We start from the raw sequence: 20,936 nt of genomic DNA, 5'->3' as shown, positions 1-20,936 counted from the left end.
TATTTTTCCTTCTCTTTTTCCCTTACAGTGGAGCTGCCATGTTTTCAGCGGACCACATCACAGACGCAAAGGGAGGGAAGTCTATATAGAGAATGTAAACACTCCACAGGAAGTGGGAAACGCATTATATTTACATCGTTCCTCCGATGCATCCCTTTGTTTAACCCCATGTTTCTGCACAAGTAACTACTATTACAAACCTACTGAAACTTTAGTGCAGATGTTCATTGCAAAAATCCCACACTTGACAGTGACAACAGTTCTTCACAAGCATTGTGTGTAATTCAGTGTCTATAAACTGCTCAAGTAAAACTCAGATTGAATTAAATGAGACATTAATAAAATTGCAAAAATACATATATCATTAACATTTTAAATCTTGAATGATTGACATGAATTCAAAAGTGCTGTTTCTTACCGTCAGATAATGCAACACAGATTGGTTCTTTTGGAATGTGGAATGTGGTACTACTAAAAGATAATGCAAACTAGAGCATTCCAATTTCTCCCATTTGTTGTAATACCAACGTCCTGTCTCAGCTACTGTCTGTGCTTTTGCCTGTGAAGCCTCCAAATTCTCTGTAAAGATTGTCTATAGGCATAGAGCTGTATGTCTGCTTTGGCCCACCAATAGAAATAGAATAAGTGGTTATAATAACCTAGTAGAGGCAATTCTGTGGCATTCATTCTGTGTAACCACATCTGATCCTTGTTGGTTTTCGTCAGTGCGTCTTGTTTACTGTGGCTGTGCATGAGAAATTTCAAGCACATAATATATTGTCTTTGGTTTTTTTAATGCATTTATTCCCTTTGTGCTGCAGGAAAAAGTGTGTTGTTGTGTAATGCACGTAATACATGAGCAGACAGTCCACACATTTGCTCTAAATATAGGGATCATTATGCAGAATGCCGTTTTTCCTTGTTGTCCTAAGTAAATAGCAAAACCAGTTTTAAGATTGTCATCAAAATTACTGACTCATTTTCATGCACATTTCCATGCGTTTTCATTGAGATGAGATGAAGAAAAATGCTCTGTGATATTATTTAATTTATTTTAAAACTATTTTAATATGTTGTTACAGTTTAACACATTTTTGTCATTTTGCGTTATTGGCAACTAATGTTATTATGATTGACAAACTTTGAGTTTTTGTGAGTGTAATGGAAATTAAATTAAATGAGCATGACATTACAGAACAATGATTAAAGTTAAGGAATATTTTCAAAATTTGAAGGAAATATGACAAAATATGACAAAAAAAAGCTGCAACAAACACTGCGAAAAACATGTATTTAAAGGCAAGTCAGATGACCATACATTACAGTTGAAGCCAAGTGTTTACATACACATGGTATTTTTTATTCAGTACTGAGCTAGGTAAGATATTTTGCATAAAAGACATTTTTATGTCAGTTTATGACAGTCCACAAAAAAATAAATAGTTCAATTTATAAAAATGACCCCGTTCAAAAGTTTACATACACTTGATTCTTAATACTGTGTTGTTACCTCAGTAATCCACAGCTGTTTTTTTTTTTTTTTTGTTTGTTTGTTTAGTGATATTGTTTAAGAGTCCCTTGTTTGTCCTGAACAGTTAAACTGCCTGCTGTTCTTCAGAAAAGTCCTTCAGGTCCCACAAATTCTGTGGTTTTTCAGCATTTTTGTGTATTTACACTTTTAGTGTACGTACACTTTTGACTTCAACTGTACATTTACTGTCATGATATTTTGGTAACGTTGCACAGCGGATGCCAGTAAAATTTGGTCCTGTGAATGTTTTTCAGTTATCAGAATTATAAGTAATGGATTTAAAAATATTTCTCTGAATTGTTTGATTCATTGGTTTGATGCAGAATTGTGAGAGAATGGCAATGTGTGTCCCTCTCAGTGCCACCCTGCTTGTTTGGCACAGGAACAAACACACCTTGTTTGGCTGTTTTGGTAATACTGTGTTGATATGTACGGAATAAAGCCTGGGAGAGAACAGGCCGTGCTTCAGACAGGCAGAGGCAGCCAGGACACAAAACACATGTTCATCTGTGCTTCACTGTATAGTCTGTCTACCTCAATGTGGAAATATCACCTCTGCTTATTCCATCACTAAAATTCTGTGTCTTTTCTTTTCCAACCCTCTTCCTCATTTTGACAAAGAGCAGACACATTCTGCTAAACACTCTTATCTCCCGCTGTCTTTGCGGAGGTGACACCCAGAAACACAGTGTGAGGGTAATAGACTTTCCATTGTCACAGTATGTGTGGATACATTTAAAGCACAGAGCTTGCATGTTCACCTTATGTAGGCTGTAAAATCTAGGACACAGACTCAGCTTTTCTTCTGCTGTCTCAGCATGTGATGTGCACGTGTGTAGCGGGTTTATGTTCATTAAGAATGTCTTACTGAGTCAGGAAACTTACGAAGCCTGGTGTATTACAGGATACCATATGGTTGGTACTAAGGAGGTTGAATATAGATCGTTTTAGACAATTGATTTAAAAGTAATGGTCCTTTTGTAGTTTATAAATAATCAGCTAAAATTAATATTCTGGGTTAAATACAGTTTAAAGTATTAGTTTATTTTAGAATAAAAATTTCCTGATAATAATTTATGGTTTAACATCTAACAGAAATATTACACTTGTATTACTTTTGTACAGCATAATGTATCTCTTTATTCCATTTTATGTCAAATTTAAGTAAAACAATTAAATAATAAAAATAAATAATACGACCAGATTAACCACTTAATTGTAGAAAAAAATATACAATTATCAAAACATTTTTTGAGGAATATTCACACAATTTATCTTTCATGTACTATATTAATTTTAACAATAAACCTCTGTTTGTTTCCCCAAAAAAGGGGTTTAATTTTCATTTTATTAAACAATAAATATTGAATACCTTCATTACACAGAGAGTAAAGTACCAAAAAAAGGTAACGTTGGGTACCGATACCAGTACTGCACTGGTTAAAATGTGGGGGTGTACCAACCTAATTTATCTAGTAAAAATGATTGGCCAAAAAAAAATTCATATATATATATTTTTTTTTAACCACAAATGCTCATCTTGCACTAGCTCGACTTCATACATTACGTAGTCATGTTGGAAAGGTCGCATGTAACGTTGGCGGAAGTACCAACTTAGTGTTTGCAAAATAAACGTCCAAAGTCAAACTCCCTTTACAAAAATAGATCACCCTACCCTACCGTTTTGACCCGGAGTACACAGATGAAGAACCAACCACACGTGACTTTTTCAGCATGAAGTTGTGGACGCTCATTGCAGAGTTAGTGGAAGAAGAACATTTGTTGTTAAAAATTACACACATTTTTATTTTTTTTTTAAGAAAATGACAGATTGTTTCACTAGGCAAGATCCTTATTCCTTGGCTGGGATTGTGTAGAGCCCTTTGAAACTGCACTGAAACTGCAGTTTGGACCTTCGACCCATTGGCCTCCACTGAAGTCCACTTTATGGAAAAAAATCCTGGAATAGTTTCCTCAAAAACCTTAATTTCTTTTTGACTGAAGAAAGAAAGACATAAGCAGGGCTCATGTCTTTCTTTCTGACATTGAGTTCTGACATTGTCTTGTCAGGCACTGGATGTTTTCTCCTGAGAAACGGCATATGAACGGCTCTAGATGTCATGATCATACTGCCGAAGGGTCCTAGTTTGTCACTGGGAACTGGTTCGATACGTGTGTGGCAGCACATTGATTCAGCTAACGCAATGACTTTAGCATGCAGGTCAATGAACTGGTACAACAGCGACCCTGCTGCACTGGGAACACTGGGGAAGATGGAAACTTGAGGCCCCTCCTAGGAAAACAGGAAGCAGCTGTAACAACATCCTGTTTGAGAGTGATGTCCAGGGAGCAGTGGCGTATGGGTGAGCCATCAGTAGCCCAAATGCAGCCCAAAAGAGGGGCAACAATGCAGCCCAGTGTGTCAGAGGAGCAGTGGGGGGCCGACGGACTGGATTTTTTCCATTTGCCCTGTTTGGGTCAATGGCCAGCAGTCACAGACGCATGATGCAGGAATACAATTATTTGCTGGTTGACTTTGTTGAAGATGATGGTTGATAATGGAAATTGGAAAGAAGGAGAATCTTAGTAATCTGAGCTAGTCTCTTAGCATGTGTGTTTTCACCAAAACTGCTGGGAAACGTGGCTTTGTGTTCACAATGCTATTTTGGGAGCTGCAGTGAATGAGGAGATGAAACATGCTGTTCTCGGTGTCTGGAGGGAACGATGGGGTGAGGTGGGAATGAGATGAGAGAGCTCGAGATGAGGAGTGTAAAGTGACAGTGAAACGGAGGGAGGAGGGAGGTTCTCCAATATCCTCAAATGATCAGAGTGTACAGCAGTAAGTCATGTTTCTGGCAGCATTCAGAGCTAATTGAATTGAACTGAGGCTCTTCAGAACACTGACTCCACATGCACTTAGCTGCCTCTCACTGTGTTCTTTATAACAGGCTTGAACCGATTGGGCAAGCCTTATGTGTGCCTTTTTGTCTAAGTTCCTCATTTTCAATTCTAATATGGCCCGTCTTGACCGGAACTTGTGTTAGCATTTTACTTCGCAGTTTCATATTGAAGCAGACAGATGCAGACTAGTGTTAAGCTCAAAAAGCACGCCTTCAACTTCACAGACCGTCTAAGATCTTAAAGGGATAGTTCAGCCAATAATGACAATTCTGTCATTTACTATCATTTATAGTATTAATGATTTACTATCATTAATTCTAGCATTTATTCATGTCCTTCCAAAACTTTGGAAGGCATTTTTGAGATGGGTGAAATCTAGTTATTTTAATAGGAATCCATGTGGAATTTCTCATGAGGGTTAAAGATTTCCACACAGTGAATTTTTATTTTATTTTTTTCCTGGGATCCAGTGATTTTCTTGATGGAGAAAATGCAGACTGAATCACAGAATCCAGTTCTTTGAATAAATCAAAAGCAGGTTTTAGACATTATTGATCCATAAAATTTAATTAAATCTTTCAAAAAAAAATTGAAAAGGATTTAAAAAGAATGAAATTACAATGTAAAACACAGAATGAGTCAAATTTTACATATACGATTAATCACATCCAAAATAAACGTTTTGTTTACGTATGTGTGTATATTTTGTATATATTTTTATGTATGTATAAATACACACATACTAAAAATATCTTGAAAATATTTATATGTATTACATGTATATATTTATATTCAAATATAAATATTTTTAATATGTAAACATTTTTCTTAAAAATATGCATGTGTGTATATTTACATATACATAATAAATATACACAGTACATACACACAAATTATGTAAACAAAAACTTTTTTTAATGAAACTTACATAATTTAACAACAATTTATTAAAAGATTAACAAAAAATACATTTTTAAGGCCCTATGGACTACTTTATTTTTTTCTTAAATTCAGTTTTATTTTTACAAAATTCTGTTTCATTAAACTGTAGTACAAAAGTATCTCTAATTAATTGATTTTATTAAAAATATTTATGTATTTTCAAAAATACTGCGTTGTATATTTACATTTTTCTGGTAAATAAATTTAGGTAAATATTTATTGTAATTAACAAAAAAAAAAAAAAGAAGTCATTTTATAAAATCCAACCAATAGAGTATTGCACAAATCTTAAAGTAATGATAGCTTGCAGGTCAGTAAGTCGTTAAACTGATTCAAACTGGAACTTTTTTTTTAACAATTCATTAAAGAAGCTGCTCATAAGAGTCATTTGCTCATTAATTGGTCTACACTGGTCAACCCTTTTTGCGGCTTGAAAGAGCAACAATAGTAAGATGTTATTACTTTTCTTACAACATTTCTTGTCATATTTTGCTGTGCACTGACTGCAAACTCAAATTCATCACAGAGCTGGAGTGAAAAGCAATGCAGGATATGCTGGTGGGCATCCTAGTGCATATTGCACAAATAAGAGCTTTTGCCAAGCTCCAATCTAACCACCTCTTCCTGTCTCATTAGGCCAGTTCTTAGAATAAGCTGCAAAATGCATCACACTTTGATGACCGTCAAGATCCTGGCTGTAGATGAATATAGATGAGACCAGATATAATCAAGCAACTTGGAACTCACACCAGACATCTCATTCAGAGGAATTACGTACTCTCACTGTTCTACAGGAGAGGAAAAAAGATTTATGTCCTGACCGAATGATGATGGATGTCCTTGGGAGTTGTGACTTGCGCCAAGTGCGCCTTTGAGCGCTGTGTAATGGTTAATTGTTGCAAGCTACCCGACACATTCATTATTGCGCTTTGTGTGTTAGTTCCGCTTTCATAAATCCTAATTGAATCTCTGATGGAGCCTCATGGTGTCGATTTTGGACTGGTGTTGGCCTAGTTCTCCAAGTCCCCTCAGGATGCTTACATTGAGTGTGTGGGATTTTAATGATTCAGGAGACTCTCTAAAAGCTGAAAGTTCATAAAAAGAGGGTGAATCCTAAAATAAAAGCTGAGGAAGAACCTGTTCTGGGTCAGACCATCACAGACACCAGAACATTGACCCTTGCAACATTATGTAGAATTATTGTAAATCAGGGGACTTCCTGTAAACGTCTTTTCTGTTTTTTCTTCTAATTTCACTTTTCTGTTTTTTCCATCACGTCGTCATTTTCTGCCCGACACACAGAGTGGGTGGTGGAAGTGCGCTTCTGTAATCGGTCAGCTCACAGCGAGGGGGTGGAGGGTCCAGGCAGGTCATGGGAAACTGACTGCAAAGAATCAACGCTGAAATGAGACTCTCACTCTACATACACATATAAACAAATACATAAGAGCATTTACATAAGACACATGAGCTTCCCACAGGGCACACACCCCCCTCATTAGACCACCTGCTGGAAATATCTGTTTCCTATTCTAAAGTTGATATTTGTGTCCTTCGTGACTGTCAGTGACTGTAAAGTGACAGCATGCTTGTCACCAGTCGGTACTGAAATTGCTGTTGAGCGGATTCTTAAACACAGCTGATTGGCCATTGTGTTCACGCATTCAACAGAAATGACTGTGATTGGCTACAGTGAGTGCTCACACAAAACGTTTAAAAGCAGGCGTCTGTCAGCAGATCTATCTATGTGCAAATATATCAGGGATGTGCTAATTTTTAAACAGTAGTGTTTAAAAATCCACTCAACAGCGCTCAAATGCTAGTGGGAAATGAACGTTTTCAGTGCTGACTGGTACCAAAGTCAGTACTTTTGACAACACTAGTGTGGTTTTAGCATTTTAGGGCATTAAGATTTAATTGACTCTGTAATTTAAAAACGTTTGATGACATGTAATTTCTTAGCACATTTTAGTGTTAAAATATACAATGCATAAAAATAAAACTCCAATTTGTTGCTGTTTCATTTTGTTTTGGCATCATAATTAATTTAGTGAGGTTTACTATTTACTTTTTTTTAAGATAACCACTGAATAGTGGTTGAAATAAGAGTTTTACAGTGCCTGATGGTATATTTGATATATGCCCAATACAATTTAGTACATAAGATGTTTACTACATGAAAATGCTGGCATGAAAATAAAACCTGTTTGCCTAAAACGCATTCTCAAATTTCAAAAAAAATAAATAAATAAAAAATGGAGAGAGAAATTGTTTACTATCTGTTGACAAAGTCAAGTCATGTTTATATAGAGCTTTATATTATACAGACTGTTTTAAAGCAGCTTCACACTAATACACTAATAAACAGAAAAAAGTGTTAATGTTGTAAAATTAATTATTTATGAAAAGCTGTACAGAAGATATTTGTGTGTTTATTCAGCTTGATTTAGTTCAGTATTGTTAACAATTCAGTTAAATAACTGTCAGTTGTGCAAATTTCATTAGTTATGAAATAAATATTATTAATTTACCCCATAAGCAGCTCTTCAGGAGGCAATAGTTTCATTTTCTATTCATATTCAGCTTAAAGGGTTACTCCACCCCAAAATGAAAATTTTGTCATTAATCACTTACCCCCATGCCATTCCAAACCCGTAAAAGCATAGTTCATCTTCGGAAAACAAATTAAGATATTTTTGATGCATTCTGACAGCTCTCTGACCCTCCCATAGACAGCAATGTAATTAATACAATCAACTTCTAGAAACATAGCAAGGAGATTGGTAAAATAATCCATGTAACATCAGGGGTTCAACTGTAATATTACAAAGCTACGAGAATTTTTGTACGCAAAGAAAACATAAATAACAACTTTATTTAACAATTTGTCTTCAAATATCCATATACAAAGCTTTTACGGGTTTGTAAAGACGTGGGGGTAAGTGATTAATGACTAAATTTTCATTTTGGGGTGGAGTAACCCTTTAAGTCAGTTCAAAACTGGCAGTAAAATCTGCAGCTGGAAAAGAATGGAGATAAATACTACTGTTAATTGGTTAAGCAGACATGAGCTGCGGTTCTATTACAGATTTGTGATACACTTTTGTAATTATGTGATTAAAAAAAAAAACTAAATGAGTTGCAAAATGAGGATGTTTCCATTAACTGATGATAGATATTTGACTAAAACTACATTTTCTCCTATCGAGATAAGCCATGGCAAGGGATGTTGGTACGCTTACGTGTATCCCAGCCACTGCACTAGCTGTTATTTTTAATTGAAGGAGACATGGGTGTGTATCTTTAGTGAAGCAGCACGGAGCCACTTCTGGGATGCTTCAGAAACGCACCGTGACATTGCAGGTATAAACACAAGCATTGCCTAGAGTGAACACGATCAGCTCCGGTGGCTGTGTCAGAGCCATAAAGCGTTGCAGACGTGTGCAGTGTTAATAAGGGGTTATCCAAGCATTAATGGCAAGGAAAGGCCTCTTATACTTTAGAGCGGCCACGTATAAGGTGTTTCTTGGAGGTTATAGTACATTGAAGAATGATCATGTGACGTAGACCAAGCTATTGCCATTGCAGTTTTGTGAAATATTTCTTTTTCGAATTGCCTGACAAACCACCTCATGCGAGAGTAAACATTTTTTTGTGATATATGGGAGTTTTTGCAAAATGTGGTCATATTTTCAATTAGCAGTTTCAGTTTGCGCAGTTTGAAGGGTAATGGAAACGCAGCCATCGGCTGATAATCTCAACGACCGCATTTACATTGCAAGTCCTGATGCCTAGTTATCTGCAATTACACTACGATTGGTGAAACTACCCAAGACATACTGACCTGGAAAAGCATCCACATGATTTAACGCCATTTGCTGCCATCGCTTTTTCAATGACATATGACTTGCATTGACAGGGAAATTTCCAATCTGCCGCTTAACATGACAGACGTCAGTGATTGTAACTGATTCATATTAGATTTATTTCCACTTATGAATAAGGCCTAAAACCGATCTGATAATATTGGTATCCATGTGATTGTTCTTTCTTACACATTTGTGGGTCATATCCAGTCTCTCACTTGGGAGGAGAATATCAGAATTTGGACTCTTGAACTGTGTAATGTAAAGACAGCCAAAATGACTAAATATTGACAGAGTAATTACCTTGGACTAATGCTGAGTCTGTCACTAACTGCAGCTGAGCCATGAATTTCTTTAACTGCAAAAATTGGGTGATAATCAAAGCAAAATTCATCAGTTGTTTGGAGCCAATAATTGAGACATTGTTCTCCAGACATGTATACATTCCCATGAGAAGCAAGAGCGTGTCTGCATTGTCTCTCCTCAGAGTTGTGGATGAAAAGGCGGAATAATGACTGGGTGTTTTAGTATCATCTTTATTGCCTTCAGTTTTTTATAGATGAAATAAAGGCTGCTTTCACACAGTATTCATGGTTATTGAGCTCTGTGCAAAGAAAAATATCAGAAGAACCTTTTTTTTTTTTTTTTTATCCTGCCAATGTTTGAGATGGAGATTTCTTTACGAGAATCGTACTAAAGTATAATAGTAGCTTCAGACTAAAGCTCTTGCGGTGTCTTTCACTACTATTTTTATCGAGGTTGCAGTTTTATAATCAACCATGGTATTGACTTCCATAATGAAAAATAATTCAGCGAGTCTATTTCAATTGAAGAGGTGAAACAAGATTGACAAGAGCTTTTGCTGTAATGAATCATTGCCGGTCTGTCACTCCCATCACGTCTTCTGTGATGTTACAGATTGTCATTTTGAATGAGTCGCGGTATCACAGACAGCTGTCATGGCGCCGTGTTGATTGGTTTCATCTGCGTGTGGGATGCCCAATAGATGAATTAGATCAGAGGTCTCAGATAAGTCTGGCTTGTCCACACAACATGATTCATATGTGATTACAGCTTCTATTGTACAATCAATCCTTATTTTTCCTTTAATACCCAGTTGGTTTTCATATATGCTTTCTGTGTGGGTAGCAGATTGTGTTAACCTTCCTCAGATCTCAGACACTGTGGCCTTTTCAGGGTCACCTAGTGGAATATATGAAGCAACCCCCCAAAGGTTCTTGTTTTCTTTTCTATTCTTCATCTGCTAGCCTTTTGAAAAAGTGGCCATGGTGCCAATCCCCAAGGGGTTATGCATATATGTTAGCATTAGCGTGTGTTTAGTATGGGTCTCTTGAGAAATTATAGACTGTCGTTATCTGACAACAGTGAGCAGATGATGGCAGCAAAGAATCGCTTTGTGCATGGATATAGACACAACAACAACAAAAAAATAAAGCAATGTCCCAATATTTCCAAAAAAGCTGTTTGTGTGGCACTCGAAGTTGCAGCCTATGAAGATTGCCCAAAAGGTTTCATTTCAATTAAGATGCCGCTTCAGGCTGGTATACACCACATGATTTTGCGTAGATTTTTGCCAAATTGCATATATTTTAGAGTTTGCATTTCATTAATTCCCTGGGAATCGAACCTATGTCTTTGGCGTTGCTAACGCTATGCTCTACTGTTATCTAGCATTGATCGTCATGGGCATTTGCTTTGATAACAGAGCATGACCCGACCGTCTATAAACTTCACAACTCTTCTGGAGTCATGGATTTTCAGGCTTATTTGCTGGCTTATTTGCTGGTCTCTGAGCATTTGAGCCCATGGTGCACCTGCAGCCACTATTGTTCTATTGTAATGTGAAACGTGTTGTGCAGCTGAGCATGTGGGCCATGCAGGCACTGTGGGTCCTAATTAACACATTTGATCATTCGCACTGCTGAAAAGACCTAAAATTATCACAAACATGTTTTGTTCCATAGTGTAGTTGTGGAGTAGCATGTTCGGGTTGGCTAAGTGTGAGAGTGTCTTTTCCTCTGCTGTTTATATTGATCAATGAGTCGCTCATCTAGAACTGTTCTGTAAATAAGACTGAAGTGAAGGGCATGACCACATTTATAATGATCTCTCTCTTTCTGTTACAGATGCCTTTGTCAACAGCCAGGAGTGGACGCTCAGTCGCGCAGTACCGGAGCTCAAAGTGGTGAGTCTAGTCACTGATTTTTTTTTTTTTTTTATCATAATTAATACAGAATTTCATCAACATTATTTTTTTTTTTATCGATTATTTGATTATTGCCACAGTTTTTAGAAGTTGAGGAATTGTGATTTTTAATGGAAATATTACCAAATGTTAGAATAAACATTTATGCCAGTACAATATACCAGTAATAACAGTAAAAAGAAAAAAACGATCCAACTGCACTTCAGCACACATGGTTAACGCTTGTGTGGTGCGCTCATATCACTAGGCGCCGTTCACAAAGAATGCGCTTTTGTGTTTACAAAGATACGTCGCGGGCATAGGAAAATAATAGGAAAAACCAAGTGAGCCGCACAAGTCTTGAAAAGTTGAAAAGTCACCCCCCAGGTGGCTGATCCCAGTATAGGTCATAAACCTCGCCCTCTCCGTAATCTAATCTAATGAGATGTGAGATAAACTAAAGAATTAAATTTCACTTCAAATAATTGTTTTCCAAAGATGTTTTTTGTCATTTTATGTAGTTTTTATCACGCTGATGTAAGTTCAAGTGTTCGTTTTTAAAATAAGTTGTAAAGACACTGTAAAAACGGGAGTGTGACGTCATGATTGACAGCTAAGATTGACACATTATGTGAGTGAACTTAGTCGCCAACTGACTTTTTTGGGATTTTCAAGAGGAGATTGGGGTTTTATTTACCTTATTTTAACACAAGGGGTGTGTGCTTGCAATCGACTCTGCAGGAGTGTGGGACGTGGCGCCACTTTGCTCGCTACTGCACAGACTTGAGTACCGAGTTCTCTACTGCGCAGTCTCTGGTCCCAAATCAGCGCAATATGTCCGCGTCCTATTGGGGTCCTGGCAGCTTCACTTCTCTTCAATGAAGAAATACCAACCTGTGAAGGACTAATACTGTATGTCTAATATTTCGTGTTTGCATCATGATGACAGGTTGAAAGCTGCTGTTCATAGTTTTTACATAACATTTATAGTTCATAATAGTCTACTGGTGTTATTACGTCATTTTGAGTTTGAGTTACTTTGACTTTTGAGGGGTTTTTTTTAAAAATCGTTTCCTTCCTATTATTTCTTAACATATAATATATTAAGAACATGCTGACAACTTAATGTAGGGCTGGGCAATATGGCAAAAAAATCTTGTTTTTTTTTTTGTTTGTTTGTTTGTTTTTGTTTTTTTTAGAACGTTTGACTGATTCTCTTTTTTTTTTTTTTTGGCCTTATTATGATAGGACAGATTGTAGCTAACAGGGAGAGAAGGGGGCGGGATAGGGAAAGGTCCTGGAGCCGGGATTTAAACTCGGGACGCCCGTAGCGCAACTGCGCTGTATGTCGGCGTGCTGCCCACAAGGCTATCAGCATGAACTGATTATTTGTTTTTTTGTTTGTTTTGTTTTGTTTTTTTAAGATTCTTGAAAATGTAAGTACTTGATGGTCAAGTAAAAAAAAAAAAAAGATGCATAAACTACAACTACATCTTGTACAAACTTGTCTTATACGTTTTGTATGTTCAGAAATAATACAAGGAAAATGCTTAAAAAATGTTCAAAAGTAAAGGTCACTTAAATTCAAAATGACTGAAGGTATAACACCAGTCGACTCTTATTAATAATGAATTGTTCTGTAAAAACAATGAACAGCAGCTTTCAGCCTGTCACCATGATGCAAACATGAAATATCAGGCATACAGTATTTTTTTTTGTTATTCGATTGCACTGCTTTTCCATTGTTTATTCTATGTAAACATGGGCGCATTTGACTTTAGCACTCGCATCTCTTGCAGCATCTCATGCATGTAACAGCAATTTAAACATGTGGCGCGTTTAAAGGGTGAAAGAAGTTCAGTCCCATCTTCTTGCATGTTTTTCCTATTCCACTGCCTGCATCACATCTTTGTCAACACAAAAGTGCATTCTGTGTGAATGGTGCCTATCAATATGAGTGCGTGAGCGGTAAGTGGTTAATCACGTGCGCCGACATGCGGTTGGATCATTCTTTTCTCTTTAATATTATAATTGGCATATTGTCAAACGTCTAATTTTAACGTTTGGTAATATTTCTGTTGTAAATTGCGATTCCTTGATTTCTAAAAAATAAAATTGTGGCAAAACATTCAATACGAATTAATCGATAAAATCTGAAAAATCGCCCAGCCCCAACTTCTTGTGTGGTGCCCTTGGAATAGAATTTTCTTTAACTAGAGGGTTAATAAAGAAAAAGCAAAACATTTCAGCATTTTTCTCCATGTAATGGACTGGTATGGTGCCCCGAATTTGAACTTCCAAAATGCACTTTAAATGTGGCTTCAAACGATCCCAAATGCGGTTGTAAATGATCCCAGACGAGGAAGAAGGGTCTTATCTAGCATAACGATTGGTTATTTTCATAAAAATAATACAATTTATATACCTTTTAATCTCAAATGCTCGTCTTGTCTTACTCTGCCTGAACTCTGTTTTTTTCCAGTTCATGATACTTAGAGTATCTTGAAAAACTCCCATCTCATGTTCTCGCTGTTTTACCTTTTTTGTTAAGGGTGTTTGATCTTCTTTGCATGTTCACTTGGCATAGACTGGATCGGTATTTCTGCAGCGATGTAGGATGATTTTGAAATCATTTTTGAAGTTGAGGGAGAAAATACGATTGGAGTCTTTCGACATACCCTAACTGTCTTGAGCCAGAATACACAGAGTTTAGGGAGAGCAAGACATGACGAGCGTTTGAGATTAGAAAGTATATAAATAATAAATTATTATTTTTATTATTATTTTTATGAAAATAACTGATCGTTTCGCTAGATAAGACCCTTCTTCCTCGGCTGGGATTGTTTACAACCGCATTTGGGATCATTTAAAGCCGCATTTAAAGGGTTACTCCATTCCAAAATGAAAATTTTGTCATTAATCACTTACCCCCATGTGGTTCCAAACCCGTAAAAGCTTTGTTCGTCTTCTGGAGTCATGAACTTTCAGTTTGAACTTGTTTGGAAGTTCAAACCCAGGGCACCATATCAGTCCATTATATGGAGAAAAATCCTGAAATGTTTTCCTAAAACATAATTTCTTTACGACTGAAGAAAGAAAGACATGAACACCTTGGATGACAAGGGGGTGAGTACATTATCTGTAAATTTTTGTTCTGGAAGTGGACTTCTCCTTTACTTTTTAGCACTTAATTTTGTTGACTTAATTACACAGACACTATTTAAAGAGACTTGAGACTGTGTGTTTTTGTGTGTGTGCAGGGCATTGTGGGTAACTTGGCCAGTGGGAAGTCCGCCCTGGTGCACAGGTATCTGACAGGGACGTACGTGCAGGAAGAGAGCCCTGAAGGTAGGTGTTTTGCTGTCAATTGAGCAGGTGAAATATGGAGACTCTTTAAAAGCCTTTGTACTGTTTTATCTCTCACTGTGCAATATTATTAACAGTTTATTTTACTCACTTCAATGCTTTTAAAAGACTTAAAATGGCATATGTGTGTCAATCTGTTCTTAGATCCCATTTAAGTCTTGAAGTTATGTGTAAATACAGTTAATATTCCCTTTTCTTTCAGTACTGCCGAGGCATAGCCTAGATACACTTCTTATTTTTTCTTTCAGCTCTCTCCTTCTCTTATCCTCTTTCTCTCTCCCCGCACACCTGCTGTTAGTATGTTAGTACAGTACAGTTGTGCCGGATGATTCTACTATACTCCCCATGTATAATTGAGAACATTCAAGGCACGCCGCCAGACCACCACAATATGCTCTCTTTCCCGAGCGTGGATCTGCTTTCAAAAGCACCCCGTGTCAATATGTCATGTCCTTTATAACAGTTATTATGTAGTCATGTTAAACTGGCCTTTCAAATGACTCCCTCACGGAGCAGGGTTAAGGTATTCATTTAAAAATCAGGGCTTTTCTTTAAAGATCGCAATTAGTTTAAGCAACATTTAGTACAATTGTGCTTAACTGCAGGAATCTGGATGCCTGGGGGTCCCGTAGAGAGCGTGAGGTCACAGAATAGGGCAGTTAGCGGGCCGACGGGCACTAATCATGTCTCGTCCTCTCCTTTGCACTTTGCCGTATAAAACTTAAGCCACTGCATACCAGCGGTCAACCAGGAAATCGCCCTGGAAGAAAAAAAATCCCCCAGAAATGTCAATTGCCTGTTTTCCGCAGTGGATTATAGCACAGAGTGCCAAAGGAAACTTAGCGCGACATCAGAGACGGTTGAAGTGTGTGTCTTGCTAAGCCTAAGCAACACGGTTAAATCTTTCACGTTTGAGGCCAGCACGTCGTCTGATGTTAGAAGTGCCGCTGAAATCAGATTTGCAGTGACGTTATGTCACATTTCAGCTGTGATTTGAATTTCCAAATTTACATTCCAGTAAAACTACCACATAAGAAGTTTTCCTACTTTTCTTTTTTGAAGTTTCACTATTCTGGGTTTAAAAATAGTGTTTCCTAGCTTTGGTAGAGTAACCCCAACCTCAAAACCACTAAGTAGAGCTGGAGCAGATTTTTACAGTGCACTCTGCAATGAAAGCAGTCGGCCGCATGGGTTTTGCACCGTTTCCCCCCTTCTATCACACATACTACATGAATAGACACATTCTCAGAGCTCATTAGGAGATATTATCACAAGGCCGACTGTGTGTGTATGTTTACGCAAGAAGAAAGGAAAAATCCCTACAGGCCTTGTGGTCTCAATACAGACCCAGCCTTTACCATTTCAAAACCCAGCACTCCATATGGGTAAATAACACAGTCTTTTGCTTTTGCCGCCACAATCATGTTTGATTTAGAAATGCAGCTCTGCTGGGATCAGCAGTTTGGTGCAATTGTGCAGACCAGCCCCTCTGGCGTGAAAAAGGACACTTTTATCAATGTGAAATATCAAATGTATACTTTGAATCTCTTTCAAGTAAAATCTAGATAAACAAGTTGCAAACTGTAAAATCTAGATAAACTAGTTGACCATTGTAACCCGTTTCTACTTGGTAGTTCCAATCTTTGTGGTAAGTGGTTCAATGGCAAATAAGAGTATTTGAAAAAACTAGTTTAAAACATCTGACAAGTTCTTAGAAATCTTTGTATTCATATTGGTTTAAAAGTACACCATTTAAATGTTTTAACTTGAGTTTAAATTTAATTAAGCTAAAAATATGAATGTGTTGTAAACATGAAGTAAAAAGTAATAACAAAAATTTCCCTTACACCTTTAATACAGTATGTCACCACACATTGTGACTTAAAGTGTATATTCATGTGACATGTTTATATAAATTTTATATAGGTAGGTAAGAAGTTAAGTTGAAATAAGCTAATTCATACTTTGAACTTAAACTTTTAATGTAATATCAACTTAAAAATTTTATTAGTAGAAACATAGCTAGCTATAACTAGCTAATACAATATAAGTAAACTTACCAATTTGCGCACATTCTAGCATTAACATAGCATTGCGAATGCTGAATGGACAACGTAAAGAAGAACATTTAACATTTTTGTTTTTAAACTAAGTCACATGTTCCGCTTGACACCATGATGGTAACCCCAAATAAATGAGTCTAAATCAAAAGTTAAAAATCAAGAATTCATCAAACTCAAAACAATGACACTGTTCAGATTACTTAAAATGTGTCAGCTTTGTGAACTTAAAAGAAGGAAGTTCTAAATGCTTATAAAAGTTAATTTGACTTAACTAATTTGTTACATTTAAGTTTGCTCTAACCAGTTAATAAAAAATAACTAAAAAAATAATAAATTATTTTGAGCATTAGGGTTTACAGTGTATGTTTAAATGGTAATTTAATTTATTTTTTAATTAATTCATAAATCAGTTCAAAACATGAGCGTTATGGCACTAGGTCTTTCGAACAATTAATTGCAGTTAATTGCATGCAAAATAAAAGTTTGTGTTTACCTTATGTATGTGTATGTATGTATGTGTATGTACTTTTGCATGTATATATTTAAAAGAAATGAATATTTTATATATATATATATTTATATATATTTATTTATATATTTATATATTTATATATTTATATATATATATACAGGGCCTAAAACTAACTTTTTGCCACACCTGAAAAACAGGCAGTTATTACTACTACTACAATGACTAAACATATTTGCAATGTTTTTCATTTGTCCTGCTACTGGTGTCTCTATTAAATGCATTTTCCCTCAATTTTACCTATTAATTATAGCCATTCAACATTACAGTAGAATTGAAAGCTATTATTTCTTATTTTTAATATATAACAACTTTTTATTTAAGTGATTTTTAAAACAATCTTCACATAAACTATAAATTGTGTATGCATAAACTATACAGATAAATCTTTATTCAAGCTACAAAGGTTAATCAGCGACTAGACCAGTTGAGTGATTTCTCTTTTTCTTTTGTTCTTTGATTTACATCAATGACAGACTTCAGCAGGTTAGGTTTCACTTTGAAAGCAGCGCAGTCTTTTTAAAACCTGATGCACATGATGTGGCTCTGGTGCACATCCGAATTTCGCCAAACCCCATTTAAGACTTTATAACTCATTTAAGAATACGTTTACATGATAACTTGCCAAAACCGCACATATTGACATAATCATCCTTTGAAGCGCTACTGGTGCTCTGTCTAAAGCGGCTCAGTGTATGAGTATACCCGAATGTGCAGCATTTCAAACCATACTTATTAACTGCACCGTTTAGGCGGCATAACCCCAGGTATATGTAATCACATTCTCGGGTTATGAAGAATAAAGAAGGAAAAAGTTATTCTTCCGAAATGAAGGAGCAATATCTTCTCAGGTAAAAGTTATTGGAACTGTCTAGAGACAAGTTGGCTATCACACTGCACTGACCTTATCAGCCGTTTATATTTCATTATTTGATTCGCTCTTGTTGCTTATGACAGAACAGCTAATCAAAATGATCTTGTGTTCAGAGGAGATCATTTTATTCACTTACGTCAGAAACAGCGAATCTCTTTAAAACTATGTTGCATTGTTATATTTCGTAAAAGTTTTACCCGCCAACTGGCGACTGACCCTGTTACATATACTCGCCAACACCGATTTTTACTTGCATTTGGCACTTGGAGAGTGTCAATTTTAGGCCCTGTGTGTGTGTGTGTGTGTGTGTATATATATATATATATATATATGTACACTGCCCTCCAAAAGTCAAAAGTTTGGAAACGCCCTAGAAAAGTGGGGTTTTGGACAACATTGCATGAATCCTTTTTAATTTGTGATAATTTTGCACTGATAAGAGACAACACAAACGACGAAAACATATTTTATTACATAGACAGTTTATACATAGAAAAAGCTTACATTTTCGATTCATCAAAATATGTACCATTAGCAGCTATTACAGCTCTGCATAATCTGGGCCTAAATTCATTGTATTCTAAACTTAATTGGCAATCAGTTGTTGAAGCTATTAAGGTGTGCTGACCCAAAAATCTTTTAAAAACCTGGGCCAAGTTTAAACCAGTAACCAGGCATCACAGCTGGCAAAGGGCCATGTCTGACTTTGACATGTGTATATATTGCCATTATTATGTAATCAAAATGAAAATTATTATTGCTGGTCTTCAATGATAATGTGAAGTTACTTTAATGTATTTGCACCAAAAAATGAAATCCAAATCCAAAACCACACTTTGCCAGGGGTGTTTATATATATATATATATATATATATATATATTTATATTTATATTTATATTTATATTTATATTTATATATATTTATATTTATATTTATATTTATATACGTAATTAATGTACACAGTACACACACATATTTTGTGTAAACACAAACTTGAATTTTGCGATTTAATCATGATTAATTGTTTGTCAGCACTACTGACCTCAGTACAGCTGGCCTGCATTATATGAGTGTATGTGTGTGATGGTATGTGCTCTTTTTATCACCGTACTCTAAATCATCTATATTGACCTGACCGAATCCTCAGGGCAGATGTGTTTGATCTGTCTGTTCAGACACAACATACTCGTGACCCACAGGCACAGAAGCCCGGTGACAATAGATAAGCTTGCGTTGAATGAATGAAAGTTCTGCTTCTTTCTCTCTCAGTCTCTCTCTCTCCTTGTCTTGCTGTGTTTAATTTCTTAACTGACTGTGCATGTTTAGCGTGGCTGCTTTTTGATTTGAGTTTTGTTTATTCTCTCTTTCCTCGGCCGCTTCTTTAACTAGCTGACGTGGATGCAGGTAACTATTTGCTCTCTTTTTCCACAATGTCACTGTCATTTTCTTCTTGGGGATGGTCTGTCGTAGAACAAGAGAGTTGAGAGGGTGGACTCTCCCCTCTGTGGCTTGTTAAACACCACATTCTTCGTCATGTTTCTGTTCAGATGCTCACAAACAGTGTGTATCTTCAAGTAGAGTAAAATCTAATCCACATGGTTTTTCTTTAGTCATCACAAAGCTTTAAACAGATCAAGCCACAGGACAGGAGGTTCCACTCTACTCCTCTCTTGATGCCTTTGTAGTTTTACCATCTTCCATTTCATTCATTTCCTCAATGAACCACCAATGACACCACCACACTGAACATTACAGGTCACTGACCATCAAGATGGGATATTAGAACTGTGTTTTATCAAAAGCTGTGTTTCTGAGAGTTTCTCACGATGAGCTAAGCTTCAGTGCATCCAGAGACTTTAAACTCAAGCGTGTTTTTACTCAGCTGAGGTTAACTCCGTCGAGAAAGAGCCCAGAGTGTAATTAACCAATGGGTGTGTTTCTTTCACTCACTACGCACTTCTTCTCTCTCGCTCTCTATTTTAAACAAATATATAAATATCTGCGTCCAGACTATATGCTGAGTATTAGCTGTCCTGATGCTGCTCTGCTTCCTCATCCTTCAACGCGAACAGACAGACCAAGTCATTACGGAAAAGCTTGCCATCCCCTCCAGCCTAACCACCATACCCGAACAGCTCGCCCACTTTTCTTTTTCAACCAAACCTGGCAACTTTTGTGAAGCACATGAACTTTGGCATTCACATTCTTGCCCACATGTTTGGTTCTGCGGAGGAGCAGAGTTTAAACACTCGAGCTGTCCAGACAGGGGAGATTGGAATGGAGGCTGTAGCAGATAAAGCTGTTCAAACCATGCAAGCGAGAAACACTTTGTTCCCTCGTGTCGTCATCTCAATTGAGTTACAGCAGCTACGTTTTCTTTTAGTAAGAATCTTTAAAGTAAAAAATGATTGCAGTGCTGCTTATGCTGTGATACCAGTGCTGTATTAAAATTAAGATATGAATCTATTCTCTAGTGTAAGAACTGTTATCTTTTTATGATTTTTGCAGCTGTGCCCAATTATGCAGGTATGCAGAACTAATATATAATAAATCTTATATTTATGCTTTTCTGGCACAGTTATAACTAAATAATGGGTTTTCAAATTGTTAGTTGTGAAGGAATATCCCAAATATGCAAATTTACATGCCAAGGCTCC

The 20,936-nt window shown here is 36.4% G+C and overlaps 1 protein-coding gene across 4 annotated transcripts in view; it reads left to right on the top strand.

Annotated features, from left to right (window-relative positions):
• Positions 1 to 20,936, top strand: part of agap1 (ArfGAP with GTPase domain, ankyrin repeat and PH domain 1) — a 200,329-nt gene that overhangs the window by 87,498 nt on the left and 91,895 nt on the right. For 2 of the 4 annotated variants that reach the window (XM_051111855.1, XM_051111853.1), the window contains exons 2-4: positions 11,388 to 11,446; positions 14,707 to 14,794; positions 19,669 to 19,683. In XM_051111855.1, coding sequence (XP_050967812.1) covers positions 11,388 to 11,446; positions 14,707 to 14,794; positions 19,669 to 19,683 — 162 coding nt within the window. The remainder of the gene's footprint in view (positions 1 to 11,387; positions 11,447 to 14,706; positions 14,795 to 19,668; positions 19,684 to 20,936) is intronic. The other 2 variants (XM_051111856.1, XM_051111854.1) reach the window with 1 other exon arrangement.

This window comes from Labeo rohita, chromosome 6 (genome assembly GCF_022985175.1).
Source record: "Labeo rohita strain BAU-BD-2019 chromosome 6, IGBB_LRoh.1.0, whole genome shotgun sequence".
Taxonomy (NCBI): domain Eukaryota; kingdom Metazoa; phylum Chordata; class Actinopteri; order Cypriniformes; family Cyprinidae; genus Labeo; species Labeo rohita.
The sequence above is the reverse complement of the archived record's forward strand: the minus strand, read 5'-3'. Positions and strand labels throughout refer to the sequence as shown.